Source organism: Vicugna pacos, chromosome 31 (genome assembly GCF_048564905.1).
Source record: "Vicugna pacos chromosome 31, VicPac4, whole genome shotgun sequence".
NCBI classification, from domain to species: Eukaryota; Metazoa; Chordata; class Mammalia; order Artiodactyla; family Camelidae; genus Vicugna; species Vicugna pacos.
In genome coordinates this window covers 18230382-18251909 of record NC_133017.1, presented here as the reverse complement: position 1 = coordinate 18251909, position 21528 = coordinate 18230382, and the positions used below count along the sequence as shown (strand labels likewise).

Genomic DNA, 21528 nt, shown 5'->3' with positions numbered 1-21528 from the left:
CTCATTACAGGAAACAGAGCCCTCTTCCACAGCTCGCCTGTGATTTCAACATTTCTTGGAGAAATTCTCCGTGGGCCTGGAGTTGGAAGCTCTGCTTTTTAATGAGTTGGGCTAGAATTTTCACCTTTGGCTTTCCTTGCCTTCTCCCTGGGCCACAGTGTCATCCCGCTTTGGGCTGGCACTTCCTATGAGATGTCTGTCCGTCTGGGAAGGTACATGGCACCAAGAGAAAGCACAGCCTGGCACTGTGCACCCTGAGGCCTGCTGCCTGGCCTCCGGCTTGTGTGCTGAACGAGGCGGCCGTGGTGGGAGTCACCTTAGGGCTCAGATGGACAAAGCAAAGAGCTGGGGTCGGGGGACAGAAAGTGATGGTGGCCATAGCCACTTCATCCTGTTTTAGATTGTCAGTAACCTCTCCGTACAGCTGGCGGATCTGCTCTCTCATATACGACTTTGTCCCCTCCTTGGTTTTTGGAAGGGGGCCATTTATTTGAAACAGAGATGGCCTAGAATAGTGAAAAGAGCTTTGCTTTTTTTTCATTTTTTTACTCCCCTAAATAGCAAGGCAATAAAGTGACAATGCCAGCATTGGCTGGGGTGACATCCTGATGCATTGCCACGGGCAGTGTGAAGCGATGATGATTTGGAATGCAGAGTGGTCATCTGTGCTGTGAACCGCAGCTCACCCGGTAATCCCCACCCTAGGATCCTCTCCAGAGACAACCGTTTAAAGTCGGGGGGAAGTTATTGGCGTGATTACGTTCATAGGAACAGTATGTATAAAAGAGGAAAATTGGAAGCAGCCTATCCGTTCAACGCAGGGGAATGGTGAAGCAGTTGTAGCAGGTTCCCCCAAGAATAACTCTCAAAAGAAATGGAATTAGGAAGAGTCTCGACATGATACTACGAAAAAAGCCACAATTAAAAGGGAACGTGCCCTGTGGTTACACCCACAGAAAACGTACGCACATGACAGATCTGGAAGATGATATGGGAAAAGGTTAATAGCTGTTATTGGGATGGTGGGATTATCAGTAATATTTCCTCCTGTTATTAAAAAAAAAAAGTAAAGGAAACAGTGCAGAGTTTGCATTCAGACCTAGGACTAACTCTGCTGGATCTTATTATGTGTCTTTTAGCGACTCTTGAAACTTCCCTGGGACTCAGATTCCTCCTCAGTAAAAAGAACCATTTCTAAGGGTCCCTGGATCTGAAGCTGATTGTAGCCACTAACAGACAGTCTCTCCAAGGGAGTCTGCCAGACTTGCTTATATCAATAAGCAATTAGTAAAAGAACCCGGGGGCTGTTTGTAGCATCACTGTGCACAAACCGTGAAGTCCTGTAGGGGCGCTCAGTGCTACAGACTTGTCACCATCCATGGCTGGGTGGTGCCTTCCCTGCGGGCAAGACTCCGCCTGCGCGCTTCCATTTTAAGTGAACAGAGAGCAAACTGTCAGGTCCATGGAGGCTGGTTAGGGGGCCCCTTCCTGGCAGGTTGACCCCATGTTGCCTCCAGATGGTCTCTCAGTCTCCCCACGTCTGCTTCTGATGAGTCAAGGAGACGATTTCCGCTCATCACCACCTCTGAAAGGATTTATGTGTTAGAGATGACCCTTCATTGCCATACAAAGAGTTCATGAGCCTGGCCTTTGATCTGATGTGCAAAAAGGCCATGTGCAAGCCATCCCAAGCTTCAAAGAGAAAGATTTTATAAGGTGCTGACTTTTGGTCAAGCTCTTACCTGGCGCCCCAAATTGAATCTCCCTGACTCACAGTGACTGTATCCTCCCGTGTCCCCCGGGTCAAGTTCATTAGCTGTCCACTTAAGTGAAACCTGCGTATGTTTTCGATGAGAGAAGAGGGTTTAGGTTTGGGAGGTTGAGGGGCGTGCTAGTCATAGCTACGCCGAGAAGGTGGTGGCTGGCGAAGGCTGTAAACGAGGCTGGTCGGGGTTCGGGCTCTGTGTCAGTGTCTGCACGACTCCAGGCAAGTCCTGTGGCCACCAGTTTCCTCGTCTGTGACGTGAGTCTGGTGAACCTGCCCTGCCTGCCTAGCTTGAGCATCAGACGAGATGGTGTGGGTAGCACTTGGCGAACCACTGAGGCGCTGTAACCATGTGAGCTTGATATTGTTGCTGTCAAATATGTATGTACAGTGGTATGAAATTGTAAAATGATTCAATTGTCCCATTCCTATTTTAAAAATATCTCTGGAAGAGCAGGTATGCTTCCCTAAAGTGGAGAGCTTTGGTTAATGCCTTGTGTTAAATTGTGAACATGGAATGAAAAGCCCAGAGGCCTTTCCAAGGTTGTGGGTTTGGAATCTGAGCCCTCTCTCTGCCTTGTTCCCCACTCTTCTTTCCCACCCTCTGTCTCTGGCTTTGACTCCTGGACTTCAGAGTCACCTTCCAGCAGTCTGGAAGGAACAGGCGACCTCATTCCAGCAGGTCCAGGCCACGGGAAGAGAAATCTGGTGGGCGGAGGGCAGGGGCTGCAGGTGCGGGGAGCTCTAGCTGCTTCTGGTGGGCAGCTGCCTTTGTACAGCAGGAGCCAACCCTGATGGTGGCTGCAGCCTGTGGGTCCCACCTGCTTCCAGCTGCTGATCATGGGGATTTGCATGAGATTGAAGAGGGCATGAGTCCCCAAATCCATCAAGCAGTGAGCGCTGAGCCCAAGACACAGGAAGACTGTGGGAGGCAGAGGACCGGGGAGGGAGGAGATCGGGAGGGAGGAAAGAGAGGAAGTGGTGGGAGGAAGGGGAGAGGAAAAGATAGATGAGAGCAAGAAAAAAAAGAGCCAGACAGAGAAAGGCCCGCTGTTCTTCTGTTCAGATCCCCAGCTCGGACCTTTGGAATAGGAGTCAGATGTGTGAGTGGGATCTGGTGAAGCAACACCGCACTCCTGGGCACCCAGCCCTGAAAACGGGATCTGGGGGAGAGAGAGGAGCCAGGAGGAAATTGTTCCCAGAGGTGGAGGCAAAGTTGCAGAGGATCATCTGGAGGCGGGGGGAGGGGGTGCTGCTGCGGGCAGTCACCCCAGGTGATGGGAGCGCGTTCAGGCCAGGGGAGGCTGGGCTACAGCAGGTCCAGAATGAAGGGGAGGCAGGAACTTGGGGCGTCAACAACAGTCAGCCCTTTACCGAGCTCGGTGGGCAGGGCAGGGCGGGAAGAGGGCAGCAGCCCGAGGATGGAGCAGGGTCATTCCTACATGGACCTCTTAATGTGTTGTTTTTCCCCAAATAGATTTTTTAAGTATTTCAGGGGCGCAGTTTGTTTCCTCCAAAGCTCGCTGATCATCAGATGCCTGAAGAGGTTGTTTGTTTGTTTCACAGATATGTTTTACAGGCTCTGGCCTCCACCCTTATTCCCACAGATCTGGCGTAATGATTCTAGCAGTGATCGCTGGATACCGAACAGTTCCTCACAGCTCGACTTGGTTTATACAAATATACTCGTTTCGTTTTCAAAGCAACTTTATGTTAAAGAAAGTTCGGGAAAGAGACAAACCCAGGTGCCTCAGGGTTCGAGCCGTTACCATGCCTGCGATGGTTAGGCTGAGTACACAGGTGTCCTGTTTACTGAATTACTGAACTGCTTGCTGTAGTTATAAAAAATAAAGGGACAGGACTGAATTTCACTTCTCCATCAACCACCCCTCCCCGCTCGATTTTGGACGGGGTGGTTAAGAGTAGGGATACTGGAGTCCCACGTCGGGGGTCCCAGCTCGCCCCTGCCAGACAGCAGTTGCCCCGGCTGAGGCCACATCATGGCCACCTGCCCGAGTTCTGGCCAGGGCCTCGCGTGGCCGTGGCAGGGCCGGTGTGGACGTCACGTGCCTTCTGTGGGCCAGGCCCGCTGCCTGGTGCGCTTCAAGTTACCTGAGCAGGTTATTCAGTCTCCCTGCCCCTCAGCCCCTTTAACTGAAAACTGGGGCCCGCCCTGGCTCCTACCTCGGGGGCTGGTGTAAGGATTAAAGGGCTCATCCAGGGAAGATGCGTGGATTAGTCCTAGACACACAGGGGGTCCTTGGTGAATACGAATTATTTTTGCTATTACTCCCATCTTCTAAGTGTATGAGTTACACTTGAGTGAACCATCCTTTCTTTGGCCAGCACCAGCCCCCGGCAGTGTGGCCCCTCGCCGGCATTCAGGAGGGCAGGGATGTGAACATCGCCACACAGAGCTGTGAACATCGCCACACAGAGCTGTGTGCTCCGAGGGCTCTGATGGAAGGCGAGGGGTCCTCAGAGGGGCGTGTTCACTCACAGAGTCCCATGGCTGGGCCCCTGGGAGGAAGGGTGGTCCGGTACTGGAGCTGGCTGGGGCCTTGCTTGCCAGAGGCACATGTGATGCCTTGTCCCTCTTGTGCTTATTAAGCGCCTTCTGTATGCCAGTCCTCCGGCTTCGTGCCTGGGGGGACACAGAGAGGAGAATGTGATTGATAACTGGTCCTATTTGGTGCCTTGTGGCCTTATAGGGAACAGTCACAAAAATGCTCTGTGGTTAGGTTATTGTCACCTGCTTGTAGATGAGAAAAATCAGGCACGAACATTTTCTAGGTAATTCCAGCTCTTAGGGAAAATGCTTCCTTGCATTGTGGGAGAAGAAGTATGTTTGCATGAGGCAAGTCGTTAGCCCCGGCAGCACATGCTTTAGAGGCAGCTTAATACTTCACAAGGGGATCTGTGTGGGAGTTTTGTCTGTGCCACTTTGTCTTCCTGCTGGTCTCATTGAGAACTTCTCCGTAGCAGGCACCCTCCTGAACAGTTCCCATCCACCCTCATTCATTTTCACCCATTAGTTCCCATCCTAACTCATTTGCATCTCTCTGGAGCCCTGTAGGCTAAGGGCTAGTATCCACCCCCTTTTCCAGATGAGGAATCTGAAGCCCGCGGACGTTGAATATCTTGCCCACAGTCACGTGATGAGGCGGTGGCAGAACTGGCCAGGAACTCAGGCATCCGACCCCCGTCTCTCCTCCACATCCTCTCCTGTGGGTACCTCTTACATTCCTAGGCACAGGTGCTTTCTCTTCCCTTTCTGCCTTTTTTCAGAGCAAGGCCACGTTATCCTAACTGGCAGGCCGGTCTCCCGAAGGCTCTTATCTCTCCACCACACAAAAGCTATTCCCGGTTGATTAGGTCACCCAGCGTTTTGCTGAGTGGACGCCAGCCCGGGAGCTCCATAGATAAGCCAGCGGTGGTTTGTGTTGTCAACTCCCTGATGGTTGGCTTTTAATTCAAGTCCATGAGTTGATCTAAGATGACAAAGGGAGAGGCGAACGCACACACAGTTAAGTGCAGGGCAGAGAAGGGGGCAGCGCTGATTCCAGAGGGGGAGGCTGGGTGGCCAGTTCTGATAGGGTGGGTGCCCCAGGGCGTGTGTGTTGACTGAGAGGAGGGTCTACACCTGCCCCTACGTGGGTCTGTGTGTGAGGCTTTGGAGACACAAGGGGAGGATCCGAGGGGGGACCCGGCAGGGCTGATCCCCCATCTTCCTCCTGCTCCACCTGCTTATGCCCCCAGCAGACCTGGAACGTGGTTCCTGCTCAGCCGCCTCAATTCCAGATGACTTTTCTAGCGTCTCTATGTTAAACACGAAGGGCCCCTGGCGAATTGATCAGAAACACCGACTGCTGGCCTTTTAAAAGCTTGGGGTCTTGGATGATGTCAGGGCTGACTTCCCGGTTGGGGAGTTGTACTCAAGTTAGGCAAGACGTTACCTCTGGAGGGGGGTGGTCACTGGGTAGAGGGTCTGAGAATCTCTCTGTACCATTTCTTATAAGTGCATGAGAATCTACAGTTACTGCAAAAAAAATTTTTTTTAAAGGGTCCTTTAAATACTACAAACTCCAAAGAGGTCCTAGATGTGAGTTTTCCAGGAGCAGTTTATTTACTTGGTGTCTGACATTTTGCCGATATCCAGGAAACATACAATAGGGTACCACAGCCACTCAAGGTCATAAAAAGGAATGAGGGGCTAGTAGATGCTACAGTGGGTGGACCTCAAACGCTACGCAAAGTGAAAGAAGCCAGACACAAAAGACTACATATTGTATGACTCCTTTTATGTGAAACCTCCAGAATAGACGCGTGTATAGAGACAGAAAGCAGATTCGTGGTTGCTGAGGGCTGGGAGAAGCAGGGACGGGACGAAGCCGGGAGGGTGCTGATGGATGCAGGGTTTCCTTGGGTGATGTTCTGCAGTTAGACTGTGGGGATGGTGGCTCAACTCTGTGACTAGACTACAAGCCATTGAGCTGTACAGTGTAAACGGGTGAATTGGCTGGTATGGGGATTCTATCTCAGTAAAGCTGTTTTAAAAACGTAGAGTCCTTTGAAAGTTTTAGGAGAAGTGGTAACAGCCCTTTGGAAAGAGCAGGTGTCTTCTGGATGCAAGCCCTTCTTGGACCCTGGCTGTAGCTCCGTTCAGGCTGCTGTCCTGGGCATGTACACAGCAAGGTGGGTGGTGGTCGGGATGGGGGCGATGCAGCAGGAGCCAGAATCAGACTTCGTGCCCGCTGGTCCCACCGATCCCGAAGTCCATCTTCTTTTCCCCACCCGGGCCAAGGCTGCGTTGATGAGCTGTCCCTCCCCTCTCACATGAGTGGGGAAAAGTCAGCTGCAAGGCAGAAGCCAGGCTCTTGCAGGACCAGATGGCTTAGGAAAGTCGCCAGGGAAAAGACCAGTGAGTTCTGTGGAAGTCGTTTCCAGGCTCTGTCCTCAGTGGAGAACCTCTGCTCCCTCCGGAAATGAGTATAACACTCTGCCCTGTGCCCTGGAGCGGCTCTTCCCAGGAGAGCTTCTGTGGGGAGAGAACTGTGGGAAAACATGTGGAGGCTTTTTGTGGACACGTTTCTGAGTGTCATTAGCTCTTGGACAAAATGTGTTTATTTCCCTGAAGCCCTCAGCATTGCCTGTGTCCTGAGTTTTCAGGGGTTCATAACTCTGGGAGCTCTGTTTCTGAATATGGAGGGAACCCGATATTTTTGATAAGTGATCATGCTATTGTAAACAGGACCGTGCTGGTAACCGGGTGTGAGCTAATGGAGGTGGCAGGAGAAGGCAGTGGGAAAAGATTTGCACTCAGTTAGTGATGCTCAAAGTGGTCCCAGGAAGATGCATCAGCTCCCTTGGGGATTATTAAAAGTGCAGTCTGAGGTCGCAGCCCGGATCTACAGAATCTAACTCTGCGGGGTGATATCCAGGAACTTGTGTCTTAAGAAGCTCTCAAGATAATTCTTAGACATGTTGAAGTCTGAGGAACGCAGCACCCGAGATCTTACCTCTGCTTGGGGTTGATCAGAAAAGTCGGGTTGTGTTCCCAGGAGGGCACGGCCTCCTCTGCTCGACCTGGTCTCGCAGGGTGGAGTACGAGCTGGAAGGGAGCGGTCCTTCATTTGGTGAAAACATGTATGAACACTTCCTGTCTCCAGGCACCCACTCCCTGCTTGGACATCCTAGTGAGGGCGGCGGGGGGGCAGGGGGATCAGACAGTAAACTAGGGAAACTTGATACAGAGGCCACTGCAAATGCAGATGCGACCCTGGGATGGCGACATTTAGCCCAATCAGAAGGAGGAGAACGAGGTGCCCAAGTAATGAGGGAGGCAAATGGATTTCCAAAGAGAGGGCACTGCTTGCTGTGCAGAGGCCTGGATGTGGGGGAGCTGGACGAGTCAAAGGGTGAGGCATGGCCTGGGTGGCCCGAAGGTGTGAGCAGGCAGAAAGGGGCAGAGGTCACGTTGGAGAGAAGAGACAGGATCGACAGCGCAGGATTCCATCAGGGAGTGGCAGGATCTGATGAGAGATTTCAGATCCATCTGGTTGCTGCTGAAGGCTGGTTTGGGGGAGGGCAAATGATGAAGCCAGGGGCGGGACTTGGGAGATTATATGCAACCTGTAGATTGCTACAGAGTCAGGCTTTTGTCTCTTTTTGGCACAAGGAGGGGCGGGGCACAGGGGCGGGGGACACAATTTAAGAAGAGAAATTGGAACTGCTGTGTCAGGGTCTCTGTGTTAGCACTTTACAGCTGGAGCAGACTTGTATTAGAAGTGCACATCCTCCCTGCTTTCATTAGGTAACATTTGACATTATCTGTATCACAATACCAGCTATGTATTTATCCATTTAATTACGTATACGGCTACTACTCATAAAAAGTAAATTTTGTCAAAAAAAAAATACAGCTTACACGTCCGTATCTTTGAGGCATATAAAGCCAAACTCAGTGACAATTGAGCAGCATCTGCAAGATTTGATCCAGTTCAGAAATCTGAGCTCACGAGCATTGCCTGGGCTGGCGTTTTCTTAGCTGAGAACTGCTTACTGGGCTGTAGAAAATCTAATATTTAGGAGAATGATTCACTGCTTTAGGCGTTGAGAGTCTTGGGTGTTGTATTCGTGGTTGCATAAGTTTGATTTGACCTTGGACACGTCATTTCAGTTTGTATTTTAGTGTCTCTGTGCAGAAGATAAGTAATAATTCTCATGGTAATGGAGTGAGTCTCTTCAAGACATAGGAGTGACAAGAGCATGTGCAAAGGCCCTGTGGCAGAAGGGACCAGGCTGGTATTGTAGGAACTGAAAGGCAGCCTGAGTGGTTGGAGAGCAGAGTGCAAGGAGATGGTCCAGGGTGATTTGTAGAGGTGGGCAAGGGCCAGGCTGGGCAGGATCTTTAGACCCTGTTGGGAACTTTAATTTTTATCTGAAGAGTGAGGGAAAGCTGTTGGAGAATTTAAGTCAGGGAGTGACTTAAGGTTGATAGAAATGCTGTCTTATTTAATCCTCAGAACAGATGTATGTGGTAGGTAATATCCCTGTTTTAAACCAGCATAGAAACTCAGGGTAGGGGTGATTAAGTGGCTTACCCAGGAGCACCTTGCTGGGGTGGTGGAGCCAGGAAACAAACTCAGGTGAGCCTGACTCCAGAGTCCTCTGTCCTCTCTATCAGTCTACCTCAATAATAATATAACAATAAGCACAGTTTTAAAATGCTTTGAACTCTTAGGACGAAAGATCTCCCTTAAATGACAAAGTGGCATTATACTGCAGAAATCCGAGTGGTGATGAGAGAGTGGATATGCCGCAGAACTTTTAAAAGGCCCAGTCTGCATGGCTTTGCTCCAGCATCCTCAGGTTCCTTGTCGTCTGGTGGCGGGGGGTGGGGGCGTTCTCAGAAGCAGCTATCAGCACAGCGAAGGGCTTGGCGGCTCGGGCCCGCCATCTGACACTGCCATTGTCCGTAAGGACTCATTGTCCGTGAAATGTGCCTGAGGTCTGTGCTTTCAGGGGTTCTGAGCAGGGAAATCAGATCCGGGCAGGTTACGCGTGGTTTCACTGGAGCAATCGGGCCATGCCAAGTTTCTGCTCTGCTTTCTCCCTCTTGGGTAGTCAGCTGGCTTAAGTGGGTTCTTAGAAGCTGATTGGGGAGATCGCCATCTCAAGTTTGAACCCAAGAAGCCTTGTTCAGTGTTGGAATGGGGAAACGGCTGCCGGTCCGCAAGCCTTGAAGCTCCCGTTGGTGACGACACATGTCTGTTCCTTTCTAGTTGACCACGTGGTTCCCGAGCCTGGGACAAGCCTGCTAGCCGCCTTCGATCAGTGGCGGGAATGGGCCGACAGCAAGTCCTGCTGCGACTACTCTCTGCACGTGGACATCACCGAGTGGCACAAGGGCGTCCAAGAGGAGATGGAGGCCCTGGTGAAGGACCACGGTAGGTTGGGCGGACCCAGCACCCAGTGCCTTCTCAGCCCACGAGCTGACACGGTGAGCTCGTGTCACGTGAATGGTGACTGATCGATGCTTTCATGCCCCCTGCGCTGCCAGGAGAGAGGGCCTGGGCTGCAGCCCATCCTGATTGGAGGTGGCCGAAGAGCTAATTGCGGCTTACTGGTCTGCGGGAACTGTGCGCCCTAACCAGGTTGGGGTGCTGAGGCAGCGGGAGGGATTCATCCTTAAAGGGTAACTGCGTATCCCGGTGAGGACTCTGGGCCGTCTTAGGAGACTGCCTGGGACCCTGAGGACATGACCTGGGCAGCCCTTTCCTGCAAATTCAGAAGAACCAGGGTAGATTTGAAGGTGATGAGACTCTGGGACAAACTGAGGGATCTTTTTTTGTTCCATAGGACTATTTGGGGGAGCATATTTCTAAGGACTGGGTTCTGAAGGATGCTCAGGGAGGCTGGGGGAGTCCTAACTACTCAAGGCGCCTCTGGGACCCTCTCGTCCACTCAGGGAACCTTGGGGCTTTGGGTGGTGTTACGAAAGCACATGTCTTTAGGGGTCTCCTTGACCTTGGCTGTAGACTAGAGGTCACATGGGATCACATGTTGACCTCTTTGGATCCTAACCCTCAGGGAAGCATCTACACTTTAGGGTTCTGGAATGCCTAGGCTCGGAAATACCGTGAGCTGGGAATAAAATGGCAGGAGGGAAATCTAGGCATGAATATGGTGGGTATTCATAGATTTAGTAGAAAAAGCCTAGAATGGTAATCTGGAGTCTTGGATTTGTTTCTTTGCTCTTCCACAAACTACCACTTCCACTGTATGACCTTGGGCAAATCGCTTGTTTTACGAGTCTCAGTTACAAAAATAAAAATCTCACATGAGGGTATTGGATTAGATATCCTAAGATTATTCTGGCATGAAGGTCCCACGTGAAAGACATGAAACAGCCCTTGACCTTCTCACTTTGGCAACACCAAGGCTCAGATGGATTCGATACTTGGAATGAATTTACTGCACCTCAGTCTGGAGGGTTCCCACAGCAACTGTTGCCTAGGAGGAGAGAAGGGCCGGGATGTGCTAAGGCGTTGAACTCAGGCAGCTTCCAGCACCCCCGGGGGCTTGAATTAAGGTTCAAGGCTAGAGACTGTCAGTACAGTTGTTTACCACGGTGATGGATGTTGGGCAGGGATGTTTGGTCTGGCGCCTCTGGAAGCAGGAATTCTAAAATGCCAGGGTGAGGACTGTGACATCTGCTTGTCCTGCTGACGGACCTTTTCATATTTAAAAACATGCCTTAAAAGTCAGCATGGAGGGCAGGGCAGTCTGTTTACCAGAGAAAAGACATTTATTTTAGTTCCTCATCTCCAGAATCTTCTGATTCATTTTCTTGTTAAATTCACAAAAGCTCGAGGCAACTTTTATTTTTTGACTTTCAACTTTTAGTCTTGGTAAAATGCAACATAATGTAAAAATTACCATCTTAATCATTTTTAAGTGTGCTGTTCAGTGACATTAAGTGACATTAAGCCTTTCACAGTTATGTGCAGCCATCACCTCCATCCACCTCCAAACTCTTCATCTTTCCAAATTGAAACTCAGTATCCAATGAGCAGTAAGCCCCTATTCTGTCCTCCCCCCAGCCCCTGGCCACCTCCATTCTACTTTTCTGTCTCTATAAATGTGACATATAAGTGGAATTCTATAGTATTTGTCCTTTTGTGACTGGCTTATTTCACTGAGCATAATGTCCTCAAGGTTCATCCATGTTGTAACATGTGACAACATCTCCCTCCTTTTTAAGGCTGAATAACATACCTTTGCATAGACTACATTTTGTTTATCCGTTCATCCGTGGACACTTGGGTTACTTCCACCTTTTGGCTAATTGTGAATAAATGCTGCTGTGAACAAGGGTGTACAGATACAGGCAGCTTTAGTTTTGGTATAGTTTTAAACTTAGAGAAAATTGTAAGAACCCTGAGAAGAACTCTTCTGCACCCTATTGTCAGACTCACCAGTGGTTTAGATTTTACCATGTTTACTTTGTTATTCTCTCTCGGTCTCCATCTCTGTCTCTCTTTGTCTCTCTTCCACTTTCTTCCTCTCACTGTCTCTCCACGCGTGCGTAGTATTGTAACTTACCGATTCCCTCCCGGATTATTTGATTTACCTGTTAGTCACATTCTCACCTCTCTGTCTTGTCTGTCACTAGGGGTAAACTCCTTCCTCGTGTACATGGCTTTCAAAGATCGCTTCCAGCTAACGGATTCCCAGGTAGGAAGAGTCATCTTTTCTGAACAGGCTCACTGGCATTTGGGACGTTCAGGGCACTGCTGTTGTCTTGAACGCTGCCTCTGGTATATGCTCATGGGAAGTGGCTGATGGATGAAGTCCCCGATATAACTCCCTTTGGGGAGGTATGAGCCCAGTGTCCTGGCCCCCAGGACTGGCGTCCCACCAGGCTCTGGAATCAGCCTTGAGCTGCCTGCTGTGGGTCAGTGTGGCCGAGACGCGTGCTCAGACCCTCCTCCGCAAACCTGGTGCAGAGCAGGTGCCATCCACGAGCTTCTCCTAAGCCATGCCCTTTTAGGTTACACCACCTTTGTTAATTCCGAGAGGTCCTGCCCTGCCACCTGTGTCCAGAAACGTTGCCCTCGGGTGTATCAGAGATGCCACCCTTAATAGAAGCAGTGAGGGGTGCTGGGACTGGTCCCTGTGACCCCCAGGGAGCTGGTCATACTTGGGATCAGGGAGAGGGAAGTCCCGTCTCTGATCCCACCCCTCCCTCTCTCAGATCTATGAAGTCCTGAGCGTGATCCGGGACATTGGTGCCATTGCCCAGGTCCACGCAGAGAACGGCGACATCATTGCAGAGGTACGTGATTCCTCTTTGTCACCTAACCACATGGACCCATGGGACGAGAGGCAGTCTCGAGAGAATGGAGCTGCTTCCATAGCTCAGCTCCAGCGGGTGGGGGAAGCAGAGTGACCCGGTGTGCCTGTGCACAGTCTCACCGACCGCGTGAATGCTGGGGACACACACTCTCCTCCGTGGGTTCTGCAGGACGTGCAGCCTTTCTCTCGTGCTGTGACGTGGCTGCCTGGGGGTGGAGGGTGGGATGGGGACTCCCACACAGACATATTTTACACATGTTTTAGCCCTGGGCTGGGGGCACATCAACTTTCGGGATCCCTGGGGGGGACAGCTGTGCATATTTGGCAGGAGTGAGAACGGAGTATTAAGCCCTCTCTTCATGGGGTCTTAGGATGAGGGCTGAATGGTCAGCAGCGCCATTTTTACGTCTTGCCCAAGTAATTTTCACCCAGGTCTCAGCAGTCAGAGCCAGCTGAGATCCACTGTCCCTGACAACCTGGCTTTCTCTACACATTGCAGGAACAGCAGAGGATCCTGGATCTGGGCATCACTGGCCCTGAGGGACATGTGCTGAGTCGGCCTGAGGAGGTGAGTACCTGCTGATTGGGCTGCATGAATCCAGGTCCCTGGGGGGCTGCCAGAGCCACGCAGGACCCACTGCCTGCCTGTTGAGAATGGGGCTTCTCGGATTGGTCCCTCCGAGAAGTCACAGTTACCCGCATGTGTGTCTGCACAGGCCAAGTGAATAGTGGGGTAAAGTGTGTGGCTTGTTTAGTCTTGAGACTCCTCTTTCTGCCTCTAATTCTCCAAGCCCTTTCTTGGGTGGATGGACACAAACAGCTTTTTAGGAGCGTCCTGCAATCTGGGTTTTGTGGTTCATAACCCAGGGCTCCCCCAAGTCTTACCATAAAAATTCTTGTGAATATCTAAAAAGCTGAAGGGGGACTAAGTTTTCCACGGCAAGTCCACACAGGGGTGCAGGGCACAATCAGCAGAGTGTGGGAGACAGAACCTTTCAAAGTTGAGGAGGGAAAATTCAGAGCAGGGTTCTTGCTGGTGAAGGTTGAGAATCGTCCTCTCGGGTGGAGGAGCGAGGCTGGCATGAGGGTCAGGGGGGGTGAAGTGACCCCCGGGGACCCAGGCTGTGACTGTGCCTGGCGGCTGTGATTCCGGGAGGCAGCTTGTAGGAGACGGAGACAGTCCCAGTGGCCAACACTGAAAGCATCTGAGGCTGAATTTGTACACAAGTGTGCACACGTATGCACACAAACCCCCCACAGTGCATGGGCACATTTGCACACTGACACACTTACACGTGTACAGACACCCTGGAGGTTCATTTCTGTGCCTTTGTTGCCCCTCCAGGGCTGGCCTTGGTGATCCTTTTAACCACATCTACCTAGATAAAGCTATGGTGGTGGGATGGATGGCGGAGGCATCTGGCCCCAGATCCATCCCCTTGAGAGCTGCTTGGTCCTGTGTTCAGTCTTGAAACCAGTTTAGGATCCGGCCTGGGAGCTGTGGGGACTCCGGGAGAGCAGAGGGATGCCTGGCTCTCTTGGACGCCCCATTCAGAGCTAGCATTTTCGGAGCACCCAGTCAACCGCATGCCTGTGTCCGGGGAACCCGTTGCATTCTGCTGCCTGTGTGTGTTGAGGCCTGGAGTTGTCCTCCGATGGCGCCTTTGTCATCTATGTGTCTGTGGTGTAAAGAAATCACAGGGGTGTGAAGTTCAGCATCAGCTAGAAGGTGCCAGGGTCCTGCCTGCCCTCCCGACCACCCTCAGTGTATACACACACACGCCCAGAGCCCAAGCTCTGTGTGACGCCAGTGAGCCTGTGTAACCAGGTGGTGACGCCTGGGGCCAGGCTTCATTATAAAGTTTACTCTCATCACCCAGCGGCTTGGCTGGGAGCCCCTCCCATCCGTTTGCAACCGTGCAGGTGAGAAGGGGAAGAAGATGGTGTCCTGAGAAAAGCAAGCACCCCTCATCCGGTTACACATGAGGCTCCTTGTGAGAGCCGAGGGCTTATTTCCATTTCAGAGCCTTCCTGGGGCCTTGCTTCCGTCTCTCCTGCTGCCTGCGCTGTGTCCCCAGGTCCATGCGAACCCCAGACAGAAAGCCAGCCCGCCCTGGGTTTACTGAAGTGGCCAAAGCTATCTGAGGAGAGTGGCCCTGGTTGCTATTTTGAGCGCAGACATCAAACCTGTTTTCCCATGATCAGACACAGGAGACTTCTCTCTTGGCTCTTGTTGTGTTGGGAGTCTCAGAATCCCCAGCAGTGGGTTGGGAAGGCTCCTTTGGGGGCTGGCAGAGCTGGTGAGTCTCCGATATGGGGAGCTCTTGGCGCCTTGGGGGTGGCCTCTGGGTTCAGGAGGGGCTGCTTTGGGGACTTCCTCTTCTGTCTGCTTTCCAGGGTCACCTGCCCCTCAGCTGATTCAGAGGCACTGACTCTTGGCTGGGGACAGTGTGTGATGCTTCCCCTGAGCAGACGCACCCGTAGGACAGCCCCGTAAGCCCCCGAGCACCAGCTGGCACCTTCTCCCTCGGCTACTGGAGATGATGTTTCAGTTGGTCTCCAGGAATCTGTTAACAGTGTCTTAAACCCTATGTAAGTGATAAAAACGATAAAATACGGCAGCATTCTGAGGGCTCTGAGCTCTCCAGTGCCGCCAGGGAGATGTTGCCAATCCAAAAGAAACAGAAGTTACTAACATACGAAAGTATAATTTTTCCCCGGTCTCATCGCCAGCCTCACTTGAACCTGCCCCTCTCTGCTGCTCTTCCCAATCCACCACGTGAAATTGCCACTGGGATTTCCCCGTTTTTGGCTGAGAAGATTGAAAGGGAGACTAGAGAATGCAGAAATCCAGACACTCCCTCTCCATCAGTGGTCCCCGAGCACGTGTTGTGATTGAGGCAGTGGGGGACATCGAGGTAGATGACAAAGTGGTCCCTTCTGAAAGGGACTCCAGACAAACTGAGGAGAAAGATGCAAAGGAAGCAGGTGGGCTGGCACGTGCTCGGGCTCTGAGCAGTGACAGCCATAGACTGGTATCGGGGAGGAGAGGGGGACCTGGAGGTGAGGGTGACAGAACCCTTGATGGAGGAGGGAACTTCATAACTGGGCCCCATGGATTGGGATGACTGGGGAACCCAGACAGCTGGGGGCTGGGCTGCAAAGGGAGCATCATGTACTGACCCCTCTGGACCTTGGGTGCCTCATCTCTAAAATCAGAAAGCGGAGTTTAGGTGGCTCCCTAAATCCCTTGATTACTCTGTAAGGAGACAATTAAAATTTTTTAGCTTTAAACTCTTAATGCTGTTTTCACATATTTAAATCCAAATTCACTGTGTGGGAAACAGTTTATGTTTAATATTGGAGGCAGGCATACACATGTACACCCAGAGGGGCAAATGTGGATCCTCCCATGCTTCCGGGTGAAATGTGGAGAGTTGGGGTTTAAATGACCTTCTCTTTCCACGAGGTGACCTTATAGCCTCTGCCCTCCCAGCTCGGGCAGGAGAGGGGTCAGAACTCAGTTCTCAGCAGATGAGTGAATCCAGACGGGGCCTTGGGACCCAGATTCTCCCACCAAACCAGCCTTCACAGAAGCCGGTCCTCCCGGGTCGGGCCCCTGGAACTGGCACTTCCGCTCCATTTAGTGCCTAATGAGTCTGACTGTGCGTCCTGGTTCACCCAGCACGCCCTGGTCCACACCCCTTGCTCCATGCAGTCATGAATAGCGCCTCTGTTTGCTTTCAGAAGAGTCTGGGTTGGGACAGTGGGTTCGGGCAGTCACCTGCACCCCTGGAAGCCGTGCGGATTCCAGTGGCGTCCTTTTTGCTCTTAACTCTGTGGACTTTTTGAGGTGACCGCAGGGATGCAAGACGTCTCTCCTCTGTGCTGCCCGGGCAACAGGCACTTCGGTTGTAACCGGAGCCAAGCAGAGGGAAGGCTGATCGTTCAGCTATTCCAGGAATTAAAAACACTTGGGTGTTTAATGATCTTTTTTTCAAGAGCCATTTGGTTTGCCTTTGGGTTTCGAAATGCCTCTCTTCACAGTTGAAGCCTGAGAGGCCAAATGTGAATGAAGTTGTCCTCGTATATGAAATTAGATCACCCGTTAATGCAGTTACAGGACTTCAGGTCTTGGCTGAGCTCCTGTAGAGACTGGTTAGCTACGATGATTCAGTCTAGAGCCTGGTCATTTAAAGAGCAGCTCTTTACAGCCTCGCTTTAACCATTAACCTGAAATGAAGTCACTTATTTGCTCGGTAAACGTTTTCGAGCACCTGCCATGTACCAGGCGCTACACTGGGAACCAGGGAAGATGCAAAAAAAAAAACAAGGAAGACCCAACCCCTCTCCTTGAAGACTTGAAGCTCGCTCTTTGCCAGGATTTGGGAGGGAGCAAAAGGCTTTCTGATTTCTGAGGTCCTCTGTTCCATCATTTCACTTGCTCCTTCAGCTGCCCGTCCTAAACGCGCACTGCTGATTCCTCTGTACAATAGACCTTGATCTAAGAGCCAGTCCTACCTGACTGGGTATTTAGCAGTGATCACTTGGGGTCTTTGGAATATCATTCATCGTAGCATCAGGCTTAACGAATCAGATTATTGGTTAGAGAAGCCGAAGGTCTCATGTCGAAGGTCGTGCCAGTCTGCGGCTGGCCCTGGTTGGGTTGCCCATACAGAGGGCCTTTGGTTTGCGCAAATCTGCCTGCTCCATTCCCAGAGCCCTGTGAGGTCGCATTGTTCCTTGGGCAACCCTGGCTTCATTTGCCTTCATGGGACAGAAGGCCAGCACAAAAATCTCATCACTGGGTGTTTTGACTCCAGACCACGCCCCTGGAGTGAGTGCACCAAACTGGGAGGTATCAATGTCCCTGTGTGGTGGCTCTCACACATTAGCAATCGTAACAATCACCTAGCGTTGACAAGACTTACATTTCTGGGTCCACCCCCAGACTTACTGATCCCGTGGGTCTAAGAAAGGGCCTTAGAATCTGCATTTCTTACAGACTCTTGGGTGAATGCTGATCACGTTTAGCACCACCCAAAAGGGTCAGGAAGGAATTGTCCCATCGTTTAGCCAGTCAGCATTGTGTCGCTAGACAAGTCCCATCCCCCACCGCGGTGCCACTCCGGGTAGAGCCCCGAGGACGCAGTGGTCTCCCCCGGTGGGGGAGGGTGGAGACGGACTCAGGGTGCGGGCAGAGCAGGGGCACAGTTCTCACGCTCTGACTCTTCTGCAGGTCGAGGCCGAAGCCGTGAACCGTTCCATCACCATCGCCAACCAGACCAACTGCCCCCTGTACATCACCAAGGTGATGAGCAAGAGCGCGGCGGAAGTCATCGCGCAGGCCCGGAAAAAGGGTGAGCGCCCCCTGCGGTCTGACTGCGCGCAGGTTCGGAGCGGGGAGGGGAGGGGGCAGCCTTTCCAGCCCCTCCTGCCAAGTGGGGCGCTCTCATCACGTTCCAGCATTAACCTAATTACCGCTGGGCACGGCGGGCAGCTCCAGTTTCGCCCTCTGTTCCGCGCGGCGGCCGCCCTGGTGTCTATTTAAAGCCTCGCGCAGCGCAGAGCGGGTGGGCGGGCGGACGCACTGGTCTCCTGCCCCCACTTCGGGAAGAAAAGTTGGACTGAATTCGATGCAGTCTCAATAAACCAGGCACATACACAGATGACGTCAGCGCCACAGGCTCCATCTGGGGGACGTTGTGTTGCAAAATGCGGTTCCCCTCCGCCGTGGGTAGTGATTTCCCGCAGGGCGAGATAAGAGCCTTGTGCGGGCGTGGGGCGCGGGATCTCGCCCCGGATCCCCTCCTGTCCTGTTTTCCTGGCCCTCGAGTCATTCCCTGTAGATTATAGCGACGTATTCTGGGCTGAGGCTGTCTCTCTGTTCCACTGGGAAGGTTCTTGGAAACTAATTTACTAAGTGCCGCTTGCAGGGGATGGTGGGTGGAGCACCCTTATACATTATGAATGCGCCACAGCCCTGTGGGACTTGCCTGTGACTGTAAGTTTGGATAATCACACCACGTGTTCCGCAGTGTAGCTCCCGGTACTGAAAGCCTGTCCTGTGTAGCTGACTTGGGGGTGAATCTTGGCCAGATGTGACCATGAATGCCATGGAAGGGTCCTCCCTCCCTTCCTCTTTCCTTCCTCCCTCCCTCCATTATATTCCCCGACCCTATTGACTCTGTATCTCTCCATCTTGCTTCCTCCGTTTCCCTTTATTTCTTGTTCTTTCTCCCTCCATCTCCGTGTCTCCAGTTCCCTCATGACTTTCTTCAAGCTTTCTTGTGGTCTCTGTACCTCTTTCTTGGTCTCTCTCTCTCATTCTGTTTCGATTCCTTTATCTCTCTCCACATGTCTTTCTTTCGCTGTCAACAAGGGAGCAGTTTGACCGCTCTGGTTTGTTTCTGGTTCTCTGCGGGATGTGATCCACGTGGATCAGGAGGACTTTCTTCCCTGGTGGGTGAGTTGGTGCAGGACGTAGAACAGATTGCTCAGTGACCACTGAGTCAGCTTGTCCTAAGGGATGACGGCTTCTAGCAGGACCCAGCAATTAATTCCTGGCCCCTGTTCTTTGGCGCTCCCCCTGGGGCATCTGTCCTTAGAGTCTTCACGAAATGGTTGTTGCATTACCAGCTGCTTGAAAACCTGCCCTCTCCTGGCAGCTAGAGAGAACTGCCTTTTTGAAATGGACCGTTCACTGCTCAGCATCAGCTTTGACTTGTGTTTCTCTGAGACCCCTCCCTACCCCGGGCCCTTTATCGCCCAGGCGTATGTGCAGGAATCAGCACTCATCACAGAATTGTTGCTTCCATGAAGTGGGAAAACAGTTGACATTTGATGTCTGAAAAGGAGAAGTTGGGGCCAGCTAATTTTATTATAGTAACCGTGTCATACCCAGATGAAGGTAAGAACCAAAAAGTTAAGGCACCATTTTAACATTATTTTAATATTAAACATTTGATTTAGCAGCATTTAAACACTGAGACGTTGTTTTCCTATTCAGACTCTCATGCATCTGAGTTGCAGGATGGAGGAGTCTGGCGTCTCACAGCCCTGGGTCCAGGGCGGGTGGCCCGGGTCCGGGGCTGCAGAAAGGGCGCTGGGCTCCGGGCCAGCCCTGCCAGTGGTGCTGCGGCTCCGTCTCCTTTCCGTGTCTGTTTTCTCGTTTGAGGACACGGAGCTGGAGCATGTTATTGGAGAGTCCCTCCTGCTCTAAGACCCTACAATGCAGTGCCCCGGTGCCTCTCGGTTGTCTTTCTGACATGCACCCTGTGTGTATATTGGGGGCTAAGCACCAGTAAGGGACCACTCCAGTCTGTTCATTTGGAACCTTCAGGGTGTGAGTCCAACTGTGCCTGCATTGTGGTTCCCAGGGTGGCCCTGTAGCCCTTGAAAGCCTTTGCTTTAGATGAACTTGAGCTGCCAGAAAGGAATTTCCGGTGCATTCGGGTGCTAATGAGCAAGAGGGAGAAATCCTATCTTGCTCTGAAGGCTTTTAGGCTCTTTCCATCTTGTTGGAACTTCGTAACAACTTTGGGAGGCGGCCCGGGCAGGAATTTCTGTACTGTGTTTTACTTTGCAGCTGAGTAAACTGGAGCTCAGAGCTGGTGAATTCTGGGACTGGGCTTTGATCGTCGGCATCTGACTTCAGGCCAGGAAGGTCCACATGCACGTCTGACCTACCTCATGCTTTGGGATTGTTTTAGTATGGGAAGTGGTGTGAGCACCTCCTTCTTGGTATCTCTTGGGGTTTAGTTCCTTAACAAACCTGGTAGAAACTGGAGCCTGACACCCCTCAGAGTCATGGGTAATATGGAAGCAAAGATTCCCCAGTGACCAAGGAGAAAACCAGTATAAAGCTGTATTGAGCGTCGACGGCTTGTCCTGGATCCAGTCCCAGCTCCGCTAGACACTAGCATGTGATGCTGGGCAGGTAACTTACCATCTCCAGGTCTCATTTTCCCATCTGCGAGGGGAGGATCATCATAGTCACTCGTCTCCTAAGGCGATGGTGATGCTTAAATGAGATAATGCATGGGAGGAGGTATGTATTAACTCTGCCTGCTACTGCGACGATCAGAGAGTGGAGGGCTGGTTTAACTCTGGGATTGTTAGAAAAGCAGAGCTCATGCCTCTGACCTGGGGCAAGGATTTCCTGCTGAGGGTTGTTTTTCAACTTCAAGCGGCTTCATCTGGTCCCTGGAGGCAGATGTGAGACACTGCCAACATTCCACTGCCCCATTTTTTCATCTGTAAAATGGAGAGCGTCCTCATTCACTCAACAAACTTTTACTATGTGATACTTAAGGCCTTTGTGCTGGAGACAGAAATGGTCCCAGCCCTCAGGTGGCTCTGTCACTTAGCAGTGGGAGGGACTCAGGAGAAGACAGTCCCAATGGGAAATGGTCAGTTTATCAACAAGATGCAAACCAAAGATGGTTAGAGTAAGGAAGAAGACACCAGTGTTTACAGACATGCACCGCAGCCCCCGACCTGGGCTCAGAGGGGTTGGGCTGTGTAAGATGACTCAACATCTCTGCAAAGATGAGCTGTTGGAAAATCATCATCCTGTCAATGGCGAGAGCCGTTGCATCTCTGTGTGGTGGTCTGCACGTGACTCCCCACCCACGGACCTGCAGGTCCCAAGTCTATAAGTCAGGAGGTGTTTGGGTAAGCAGAGGTGTGAGGTAGAATGTGAATGACCATTTGCACGGGGCTCTTGACCCAAAGCGCTGCGTGCAGGTGTCCCCAGAGCCAGCGTTGCCCATGCCGCCTCCTTCATTCAGTGTCATTGAGCAGGACAGCGTGTCACCAACCCCGTTCTGCAGATAAGGAAATGAAGACACAGCCAGTTCCAGAATACCTTGGGCCGTTTTCACTTTTCAAAGAAATTTAGA

The 21528-nt window shown here is 51.8% G+C and overlaps 1 protein-coding gene across 2 annotated transcripts in view; it reads left to right on the top strand.

Moving 5' to 3' along the window:
- Positions 1 to 21528, top strand: part of DPYSL2 (dihydropyrimidinase like 2) — an 88145-nt gene that overhangs the window by 52938 nt on the left and 13679 nt on the right. For both annotated transcript variants that reach the window (XM_006203211.4, XM_006203212.4), the window contains exons 4-8: positions 9550 to 9714; positions 11943 to 12004; positions 12525 to 12605; positions 13125 to 13193; positions 17865 to 17985. In XM_006203211.4, the coding sequence (XP_006203273.1) occupies positions 9550 to 9714; positions 11943 to 12004; positions 12525 to 12605; positions 13125 to 13193; positions 17865 to 17985 (498 nt within the window). The remainder of the gene's footprint in view (positions 1 to 9549; positions 9715 to 11942; positions 12005 to 12524; positions 12606 to 13124; positions 13194 to 17864; positions 17986 to 21528) is intronic.